The sequence below is a fragment of the Cryptomeria japonica genome, chromosome 9 (genome assembly GCF_030272615.1).
Source record: "Cryptomeria japonica chromosome 9, Sugi_1.0, whole genome shotgun sequence".
In the NCBI taxonomy this organism is placed as follows: Eukaryota; Viridiplantae; Streptophyta; class Pinopsida; order Cupressales; family Cupressaceae; genus Cryptomeria; species Cryptomeria japonica.
The window spans coordinates 618,229,796-618,242,237 of NC_081413.1; the positions used below are offsets into that span (position 1 = coordinate 618,229,796).

The following is a 12,442-nucleotide window of genomic DNA, read 5'->3' on the forward strand; positions in this document are numbered from 1 at the left end:
AAAACAAGTTACATATTAATTAGATTTTTAATTATAAATTAATATTGTTCAAATTAACTTTTTATTAAATTTGTCAAGTTTGCTTTTATTTGACATTTTTAATATAAAGGTTGAAATATTATACTATCAATATGTGATTGCAAATTTGTTTTAAGACAACAATAATATATTTTGTATACCAGTTTTTTTTATTTTAAGTAATTTTATTTATGTATTTAGTAACAGATTTATAATTTGAATATATTAAGCATTTGTTTTGATAAATTAAAAAATTATTTTTAGAAATCAATAATTTTAATAAGAAATCTTATTGTTGTATAAAATTCAATTCTTTTTAATGTTAATACTAATATATAAAAGATTCAATTGTTCGAGGATTTCATATACAAATATTCCACATCAATTGGCAATATTGAAGGTATGTCAAATACTTCCACAAAATAGTATTTGTTTCACAAGTTAAATGTTTTTATGCAAATTTATTACATTCTCAAACTTTTGCTCATTTGCATGCCATTGTCATACATACAACATATTGCTTGTTTTCTATTTGCATTCCATTGTTAGTCATAGAACATTTTAATTGTTACACGGTTTCACATAATATTCTTTTTCCTAAAACATAGAGGCAAATTGTGTATTATGATCTAGGATTTTAAGGAAATATTGTCTTCTCCATTTGTGTTATATAAAGAAAGTTGTCTCGATTGCATTTACAAGTACCTTTTTAGCTAACCATAAATGATTAAGAATATCTATAGACACAAACATATCTTTCTAGAAGTATCCATTAGTCTACTTATAAGCATGTCGTCAAGTAAGTTTGCGCTCAGCTTTACAAGAATTTTGAAATTCTCCATGACAATCTGCAATTTATTTGCATTGCAGGTAACGAACTTTGTAGCTAACAAACTTGGTAAGTAGACAATAAATTTAAGTGTAGTATATAGTGTTCACTACTCATAGTACCCAAAATCTGGAATTGAACAATTGCAATTAATTCTAACTTGATAAATTTAAAATGGAAAGCTCTGAGCAAAAGGAGAATCAACAAAAGTTAGAAGTCATACAAGTCAAAACATCTCAACGTATGATGGGTGCTAATACTTGTGACATTGACAAAGTGTTAAAACACAATGGCCTATGTCGAATTACGAATTTCAAATACAACAATGGCGATTGCTTATTTGATTCTCTAGAGTTCCTATTACAAAATCGATTCACCTCCATAGAATTGCGAAATGGTGTAATTGACCATTTCTTAAACTGCCTTGCAAGATGCGAAGCAGAAGCAATCAAGTCATACAACGATGAGATCAACCCTGAAAGTTTGTACGAAATGCACCATATTCGAGATAGAAACACTTATCTACAACGCATGCGATTGTCTGCAATGACAACCACAAACGACAAAGAAACAGGACTATGAGGAGATATTTTTTGCATCCATTGGATCTCAAACTGGCTCATTATACAAATGTGTTTGGTCAAAAACAACGGGAAAAAGGTACTCGCATTTCAAAGAATTGTCGAACACAAAATGCTATTCTTCACTCTTTCATGACACAAATCCACTTTCAGGGCATTTCGAGCCACTCTTAGAAATAGGAAATGAAAATACAAAATACACACAAAAGCTAACATTGCGCACATTAAAAAGAACACTCAGAGATAAGATTATGCCTTCATGTTCTCACAAAAACAATTGGAACAAGTCCTAGCTATTAGTAATCAATCAAAGCAAGATATTGAACCTCAACAAAGCAAAATGGGTAATATGACAATAAGTACAAGAACAAAATCAACCAATACAAACTCCTCAACAATCACACTTCGTCAACTAAAACACAAATTAGAAGTGAAAAGCTTATAGATATTGAAGCTGCCAAAGATTACAATATCCCAAAACCAATAGCCATCAACCCATCATTTCAACGAAAAACTAATAAAAGGACTAGTTCACTGTCACCAGTAGCAATTTTTAAAGAAAGAATAGAAGATACTCCTAAGTATACTTGTTCAATTTGCCTAATGTTACACTTTAAAAAAGACACTAGGGTATTTAAAGACAGAGAAAAGAACACTTATCAAACTCTATTGCAATTTGATGGTACTACAACAGGAAATACAATATGTCGAATTTGTAACAATGCATTACAACAACATATGCTGCCAAAATACTCAACACCACACAATATTCGCACTAATAAACCATTGCAACATGTACAACATCTATCCCAACTAGAAGAATGATTGGTCTCACTAAGAATTGCATTTGCACAAATTTGGGAACTAGGCCATAGAAGACCACAACTAGGCTTGACCGGCTCGATAATTAATGTCCCAGCAAATATGGACATAATACAAACAACACTACCACAATCTATTGATAGCACAACAACAATTGCATTATCGTTAAAGAGGCGCTTGGAGTACAAAAACGCATTCCAAAAAGGAATGGTGCGCCCAAACCTTATAATGCAAGCTTTGTTGCAACTATCAAGCACACCACTTTACAAATTACAAAATGTGCAAATCAAGCAAGACTGGCAAGCCATCCTACAACACAATTCAAATAACCAAGAAACAATATAAATAAATAATAGTGATACTGACACAGATAGTGACACAGAAGAAGAACAACCATCAGAAACTCTGATACACGGATTCACTAAATCTAGGTGCATACACCAAATGCAGGATAAAATACTAGAAATCGCACCTGCACAAGACAATTGTCCCATAGGCATTTTCCAAGACAAATATACTGAAGAAATGAACTTCCCAACACTTTTTTTTGGCAGCGCGCGTGACGATGACATTATGAAAAGGTTTACATACCAAAAGATTGCACAATGGGAACTCTTAAGCTCACAAAGACATTTTGCATATCACACAACTAACCTGTTTTTCAAAACTGTCAAAGTCCTTATACAACAAGTCATCTCAACAATGTGGGTAAGAATACGAAAAGGGCAACTTAAAGGCAGAAAACTAATTGCAAAATATGTCAAAGAAAAGCCAAACCTAGAAAGAATGCTAAAATCAAATATTGGTTACATTGACTTTAAAAGAATTAGAATTTCTCCAGATTACACACATCAACTAAACAAAATGTCTTTGCAATGATCTGACAGCTAGGGCCACCAACTTTTTTCCTCACATTCACTAGCGCGGAGCAAAATTGGGAACCCTTGATGGCAACTCTTCAACAACTGCATGATTTACACTACTCAAAAGTAGATGAACAAAGAGACATTACTCAAATTGGAAACCATAAATTCCGACTTATTAAAAAAGATCCAGTGACGTGCACGATACTATAGGCATAAGATAAATGCAATGAAAAAACTAAATACTCTCTGATAACAGTTTCTTTGGAGACATCACTGACTACTTCTCAGTAACTGAATTTCAAAATTGAGGAAATGAACGTGACCATTTCCTCATATGGACCAAAGATGCACCCATCTACGGGAAAGCCACAACTAAAGATAGAGTGCAGTTTGTTGATAAGTACATTACTTGTAGCACAGAACATTTAGACAATGCACTAGCAAGTTTACATAAGCATCACCACACAAAGCAATGCAGAAGAAAGAAAAAGACAATTGTAGATACAATTTCCCATTTCCACCAATGCAAAACACAATGATACTTGAACCATTATTGAAAAAAAATGAAAAAATAATCTCAAATTCTACAATAATATATTCCACATTGCAAATAGAAAATTGCGATGCCTCTTGCACGTTGCAAGACTTCTTATAGATGAAATCCAAATAACTGAGGATGAATACATCCTAGCACTAAGGTCAACAATCCAGAGGCCAACGTTACTACTACAAAGAAAGCCCTCCTAAATATGGAACGCAATGCACTACTAAACTTACAACAAATGTCATCACAACAAGCTATCCACATTGTCCTCCCCCTCCCATTGAATAAAAGCTCACACAAATGCATATTCATTGACACAAGGCCCGATGATGAAAGGACATTTATACTAAAACCTCCTAAACAATTAAGAAAAGAAGTAGATGACTAAAGATATTATTTGCAAATCTCCGATGCACTACTACATAGAACGACCATCCACAATCAAAGCACCAAGATCAAGCAAAAAGCAAAACCAAACATAATAAGGTTTATCAATTACAACAAGCATATTGACATAGAAAACTATTGTAGAGAGCAACTAGTGCTATATGTACCATTTACCCTCAATGAAACCACCCTAAAAGATAATTTCCTCTCATGGGAAAGTGCATACACACACCATGAGAAAACAATACTAACAAACTGTGCAAAATTTACATTTACTATTAACCCTGTATGGGGCGACAATGACAAAGCCATCAATGAACTCAGTACTGAAAATCCTAACGATGTTAACGATGTCCATGTACCAAACAAATCCAACGAAGAAGCGCTATACGACATAAGACCTGATATCAACAAAAAGCCTCAAAACTACAAATGCAGTTGTCCATGGTGCATTTGAAATTGCAAAGCACACACAAATCATTGATAACAATGAATACTACAAATTAAGAGAAATGCTAAACATAGAACAACAAGCAATTGTCAAAGACGTTGCCATTAAAAAGATGAAAAACATGCAAATGCCATTGCATTTATTCCTCACTGGTGGAGCAGGAACTGGAAAGACATTCACAGCAAAAGCCATCTACCAAACACTTCTCCGCCTTTACAGTGCTTCCATTGACAATGATCCAGACAAACCAAAAGGACTAATCATTGCATATACAGGAAAAGCAACATTCAATGTTGGTGGAACTACACTACATTCAGCATTTCACATACCTTTTAACAAATCAAACTTTGTACCGCTTAGCAATGAGACTCTAGATACAATGTCAAAACACTTCAGCCAGTTACGCGTCCTGCTAATTGATGAAATATCTTTAGTTGGCTCAACATTCCTCCGTTACGTAGACAAACGTTTACGTGATATAATGCAAACACCCACAACACCCTTTGGTGGGTTGGACACAATATTTTGTGGTGACCTCTACCAAGTACTACCAGTACTTGACTCCATTGTCTTTGAAAACAAACCAACTTCTACAGAATTGCTGCCATACAATTTCTGGATAGACAATGTCAAGTGCTACCCACTAACAAAAACAATGCAACAAAAAGACGAAACTTTCATCTCTATCTTAAACAAAATGCGCGTTGCTGCACAAACAAGTGATGTCATTGACTATCTTAATCAACATTGCTTAAAGGAACCACCAGTTGACCCAACACTACCTCACCTCTTCTATAGACAAGCTGACGTAGACAAGCACAATAATAAAATGCTAACAAAACTTCCAGGAGACACAATTGTCCTCCATGCATTGGATGAGCAAAAAACCAATATAGACACAATTCGTTTGTATGACCACACAACTACTTTGCCTCCCCAAATTCACGTCAAACTAAATATACTAGTTGAAATATATGCTGGCAATTACAATACTCAAGATGACCTTGTCAATGGATTTGATGGAATCTTCAAAATATATACAAAACACAATGACATTGACATCATTTGGATTCATTTCAATGACTCAACAGTAGGAATACAACGACGCAAAAAACTTGCACCCTATTACAATCCCACTATTCAAACAAACTGGACTCCAATACTCCGTATAACTAAAGCAATACAAAAACTAAATAGACGACCACACACTACAATAAGGAAACAGTTTCCCATTCAAGTTTCATGTGCACGTACTATGCATCGATCACAAGGACTTACAATGGATGCTATGGCATTTGACCCCACTGGCATTAAACAACATGGCTTAGCATACACAACATTATCACGAACTAAAACACTTGATAAATTATCCCTGCTACACCCATTGACTCCAACAAATTTTAAAGTAAAAAAAAAAAGTGCACATAGAAATGTTGCGTCTACTTTCAACTGCACAATGGAATATTGACAACAAACTTATTTGTTCCAACAACATTGACCACCTGCACATATGCACACCAAAAACCCATACCTTACAGGCACACACATTGGACATACTTAATGACAACGTCTTAATGTCTTTAGACATCTTGTGCCTACAAGAGACACACATACATCCATCTCAAACAAATCCTCTAGCCAACCACTTTAATATGTATACAATGTATAATGTCCATGGAATCTCAACATTAACAAATACAAAGTTCTCTATTTCCAAATCCAAAACACATCATTCCACTAGTATTGAAGCAATTACACTAACAATAATATTATCAACTACACAACTAAACAATTGCAATATTTATGCAAAGCCAAATACACAAATTACAACAATTATTGATGAAATACTAAACTTCATAGATCTTAATACACCACTCTACATTGTTGGCAACCTCAATATTGGCATGTCCACATAAACCAAATCCAAACAAGTGCTTGAAAAACATATGCAAAAGTAAAATATACATTTACTCTTAAAAGAAACGCACACCATAAATAAGCCACTAATTAATCACATATGGTCAAACTCAACTACTAACATATGCACCATTAATAGGATGGAAGCATATTAGACTGACCACCTCGCAACTATTCTAACAATTCACAATCCTTAAAATTCAATCAATCCGCCTCAAACAAGCAAAATTCAACTAAACTTTTCACGAAACTCACTTTTCCAATTCAGCACTCGCAATTTACCACTTTTTTTTCCTTCCCAAAAATACCCAAATAACATGACCATTATTCAACGCTCTACTATTTTTCTGCAGCATTACAAATGCAACAACATACAACAACAGCGCAAAAGTCTATAAGATAATGGACACTAACACAAGCAAAAGGTAATATACACGCCCTATCTAAACATTACACATTCTCTTTTTCCTTACTACTATAGTACTAACACTCTTCATTCTTTGCACAGGGCCAAAATTAACAATGAAATTTCATTATCGATCGACAACCTAAACGCCAGAAAAGCTGGAAACAATTTTCAAGGAGATGTTCTTGTCGTCTACAAAGCAACATTGGACAAAGTGAACAAGACTAGAGAATTTCTTCGTGCAGACCTCACAGATTTGAAGGGTGAAATGACAATAACTCTCACTGTCAGCAACAACTTACTACACAAATTCGAAGACAAAATCATCCCAGGCATGGCCCTCTCTATATCAGATTTTGACGTTGTTCCACGCACTGACTACGATAAAGGCGATTGTGACTATGTTCTCCTCAAGGACACAAGCACTCTTCAAGTAATTCCATGTATTTTACATGACTACAACTTCATTTGAAACACCACAATCAGGCACCTGCTAAATAACACAAGTGACTATCCTATTGACACAATAGGCGCTTCGGTAGTTGCAGCAAAGAGATCTGGTGTACAATATACTTTGGAAATCAAAGACGCACGCAATGATAACGCTCAGGTTCACAACTCTCACCCTTCTTTCCCTTATCTCTACTTTATTTCCAACCAACCTCCATCATTCTTTACTTTCCCTTTACCCACCATGCTTATCTATTTTCTCTCCTATTTTGCAGCTATAGATGAATGCCAACTTCACACAACACTATTTAGAAATAGAGAACAAACTACAAAGTAATGAGCTGCCACAAATGTTGTTCAAAAACATTGTGAAAAGAATTGATCTCAAAAATGCATTCCGCACAGGCATTGCTACATTCATTTGTAGACTCAAAGACAAAAGAACATTGCAAAAGCTAACTGCGCTCATCGAATCAACCACCAAGGTGAGCAAAACAAAATTTTACACAGTTTGCAACAAACCATCATCTTGGCGACAATATAATTGTTTCCTTCTTATGGTTGCAGGGCACAGGCAAATTAACAATTACAAATGCATTCTCCAACCCCTTCATTGCTTTTTGCACTGGCTGCAAATACAAGTTTGACACATTCGGCATGCTCCATGGCAACACTGCCTACTGTCCAAAGTGCCAAAAGGACGTCAAGTATGAATATTCCTTGCACCTTAAGTCAACTCTCACAACACCTTCTGACCAAAAAATCAATTGCATCATAGAGAAGACTATAGCAGTCCAGCTAATGCCCACTCTACACAAGTTATCACCTCAGGATTACATAACTGACAAATCAAAAGTGATCGAAGTTCTCCGTGACTTCTCTGCCCAAGGAGAGTTCACTCTCAACCAAACAAATACAATCATCCACACTTCTGCCACCACACACTGATCCAAAAACAAACAACTCAGGTAAGCAGCTACTCCTCCTTACGACACCTTGATCAAATAACACATTCCTCTCCCCTTATTCTCAGATTTACCCTCTTACACTTCTCTTTGATATTATTAAATTTCGTCTACCCACTTTGCAGGTCTCCGACTCTCTGCTACAATCTCAATACGAACACAGCAAATGCCACCAGCTACAACTTTTATACCATGAATTTTGACTCCACAAATTAAAAACAATCACATGTCTTCTTATTTCATGATTTCTATTTTGAAATTTCATCAGTTATGTAAAGTTGATCAATACTCATTCAAGTAAATACAATTATTGCAAGGCATTAAAAATTTCTATTCTCATATGTAACTACTTAAACATATTACACAACGTTAGTATGAATACAATTTGGTTTATGTGAATTAATTGAATTCCCCTTCTGTGAAGGCTGAATTTGCACATATGTTCAGTACATAGAAAAATTTAAATGCCATCTTTAAGTCTGCTTTGCAACTCTCTGTCTGCTCACTAGTTTTTTATAATTTTTGGATTAACTATTATGTATGTTTACCAATATCTTAACTTTCATTCCCCAAAATGACTCATGCTAAACTAGAAAGCATTTCTATCCACTTACATTATGTTGGTGTCAGTAATTGAAAGCATTTTCCAAATTTTCCAAGGTCTCAATGCTTTACTATCCAGCATTCTGGCATTTCCTTAAATTTTGGAATGATTTTGGTATATTAAATTTCTCTTCCACGACTATCGAACCATTTCTTTGCTAACAGAGCAGATCATTTCACCCATGTCTACTTTAATTACAAATTGAGTCCTTTAATTTCAGTCGTTTCTGCTGTCATTACAAATTGGGTTCTCTAAAATGTGCAAAACCATCTGGCTCGCATTTCTGTGCTTTTATCATTGTGATGGGTCACTGAATGTCATCCAAAATTTCCAACTGAAAAATTATTACACAGTTCTATTGAAAAAAACTTAAGGAATTCGCTCTCCTCTGAAATGTCTGCTTCTTTTCTGAGTTGTTTTCTTTTTGGTTCCTGCGATACTTGTTTCCCAATTTACATAATATGGGGAGTGATCTAGTTCCATTCTTGAGGCCACACTGCCTTTTTTTCAATTTAGATATAAATCTATTACATCAATGTAAAAATTAATATAGTTTTGTTATTTCCTCGTAGATTTACTATCTGTCATTCTTCTCAAATTTGTATGCAAAAATTATTACACATTTTTCTTCAAAAATCTATAGGAATTCATTACAATATTATTACACCTTTGATCAGTTATCTTTATAAATTTATTCCTACAGACTGAAAAATGCAATGTTATTCAATGGTGGAACTTAAATGGTGAAACTCAACGAAAGTATAATGCTAGAATGAATGGCTGGTTCTCCTGGTTTAATCATTGGTTGAGCACCTGTACTGTATGATTCGAAAGATCTTTCGTGATTATTTTCTGTATGGGGACTACTTTTTTCTACTGTTGATCACCTATAACACACTTGTACTGCAATGTTAGTAAGAAGAACGTGAGTCAATTAAGAATTATATTTTAAGATTCCAAGTTTTGTTTCACATTATGAGATGCTTAGCTTTAATGCATATTTAATTTAACATTGTAATTCCACCCATAATGGATATCACTTAATTTTAGATTTATGCGTTTGTTTATGTTAATGAATGTGCTTTATACCAGAACTGACAGAATTCGGCTCAAAACATCACCACAATGATAGAGTTTGCTTGGAAGATTCTCCAATCTTGTCAACAAAACCATTTCGTGCATATCCTGCAATCATCGCATTCCATGGAACCACAATTCTTTGGAGCATTTTGTCAAACAGTTTGTGTCGCTTGTTTATGGTTTCACATGTCCCATGCATGTCTACCAGAGCAGTTGCAACTATATCTCAAAAAAACCTCTATCGTTTATGCTTTGATGGATGCCCATACCCTGTTCCAAAGCTCCCATTTGACACAAGCTGCGAGGATGGTGGCAAAGGTTGCAGAGTCTAGCCAATTGAATTTGCTTGAAGTTCCTAAACGCTTTTCACCAAATCCACCTTGTACATATCCTGCAATCAATGTGAACACATTTATTTCAACTGTTTTGTCAAACACTTCGTGTCGCTCGTCTAAGCTTCCACATTTCGCATACATTGTCTACTAGAGCATTTCCATGGTGCGAGTTCTCTTGATATTGCATACCATATGAAATTCTTGAAAAATATAGCAAACATATGCAAACTCTGGAACAATACACAAGGCATGCCAACTGTTCATGGTTTCCCTGCTCTCCTCTACCTCTCACATTCTTACATTTTCTCCTTTACCTACCACACTCTCAACTCTCAGCAAGAACATGATGCTCTGCGTCTCTAGTTGAGTATAGTTTACATTAAAAGTGTCCTTATCTATTTATTATCACTTTGTTGAGCATGCATAGGTCACCATAACCCTCCACCTCATTCTTTGAGCAATCTTTTAATTGCTTTCTCATCAATATTTGACATTTTCCTAGCCGCCCTACACATTTCCTTTTATGCCACATGTCACTTCTATATTTCATCCCTCTTACATTTTCCACTTACATTTTTCATTGTCAAGTCCATAATCCTTCCACACCTAGCTCTTGCATCTATGGTACATGTCATTTCCTCAAACCTGCACCTTATGACACTTGTCACAAGGATAAGATTGCATCCTCTCATTCAATCTTAGCCCTCCATCTTATAATGCATCTTGGCCTTTCACTTTAGCTTCCAAAATTCTATAAAATGTAGCCTTGCCAGTTAATTATCATCAATCAAATATCATGCTAATCTCATGCAACTAAATTTTCTACCATAAAATATGCCGAAGTTATGTTACAATTGAGAGAAATCCACATATCAACTACACCGAAGCTTTTCTATTTTATATCTTTTTCATCATCTTCAAGGATTATGGTTATAATTACGACCTTACAAAAAATCAGAGTTATGATTAAGGTTTGAATAATATTTAAGATTAGAAATAGGGTTAGAATTCATGTTAGTATTAAGATTACAAATTATGTTTCAATTAAGGTTAGGTTTAGGTTTGAAATTTGAATTAAGTTCTTGTAAGGTGGTAAAATTACAGTTTCACCAATTAAAGAAGAACAACCTTACATTTAAAAGAGGAATGCAAACCCAATATATCTAGCAACAATTCAATTAGAGAAAAGGGTTGAGATGTTGATTGGATTTATGTGTTTGATTACTCTTTTAGGTTTGAAGTTGTATTTGAATCGTAATGTAAGGATCTAGGTAAAAACAATAGAGAATTGAACCAAAACAATGATAACACAATGTTCTAGACTTCGACTTCTCATATAGCCATAGACAAATATCTAAAAAGAGAGTAGATAAAACAAACTGTAACTGAAAATCCAAGCCGAATTGTCAGGACCAAGATGGTAGGGTGACCTAGTCCTGCAACTTCCAAAAAAGCAAGTGGGATGTTTTCTAGATCAATAAGATGCACAAAATTCACTATCAGAAGATCCAGTTGAATTCATGGGACCAAGGTGGTTGGAGCTCCCTGGGCCTGCACTTTTCATGCCTGCAAAAGTTGAGCCTATTTATCATTGTCTACAAATACTCAAAAAAATAGAGAAAAAGGTTGTTGATAAGGGTTTGCCTTGGGTCGAACCTTGAATTAGGAATTAACCTTGAATTAAATTGAAAAATGAAATTTAAATATTGAAGTAAATGTTGGAAGATATACCTCAAATCTACAATGGTTGATAGAAGATTGATCATGCGATGCTCTTTAGATGTGATCACAAATGTTGAATGCAATAACTTGACAAAAACATCAACATGAATGACCTAATCAAACACACATGCTTGCATGAAGACTGAAGTGACTTTGCTCCATGATGCCTAAAAGATATGGTGGGATGAAATGTTGCGCTTGAGAATGCTCGATGACAATTTTTTGACAAATGCACGAATGATGGGGTCTGAGTGTGGATATCAAAATGAATTAATAGGATGTCCTTTTATAGGGTTCCCTAGGTAAATTATCGATTAGGCTGATTTCCAAAGGTCAATGGAGCCACAGGGACCAAAAATTATCGAGGGGAAATGTTTGCCCACATTTGAAATGGGTCATGTTTAAGGAGGACTAACGTACTCAGGGTGCCCTAGTCTAGACAAGGGTGCCCCAACACCCCTATCC

At 34.8% G+C, this 12,442-nt stretch overlaps 1 protein-coding gene across 1 annotated transcript; it reads left to right on the forward strand.

The window, feature by feature from the left end:
* The first annotated feature begins 4,559 nt into the window (after window positions 1-4,559).
* Window positions 4,560-5,966, forward strand: LOC131858558 (uncharacterized). The gene has a single exon (XM_059211839.1). The coding sequence runs from the start codon at window positions 4,560-4,562 to the stop codon at window positions 5,964-5,966; it is 1,407 nt and encodes a 468-aa protein (XP_059067822.1).
* The last annotated feature ends 6,476 nt before the right edge of the window (window positions 5,967-12,442 follow it).

Bases quoted from the DNA above. Each gene is read 5' to 3' on its own strand.
- LOC131858558 (XM_059211839.1), top strand. From the start codon at position 4,560: ATGCTAAACATAGAACAACAAGCAATTGTCAAAGACGTTGCCATTAAA.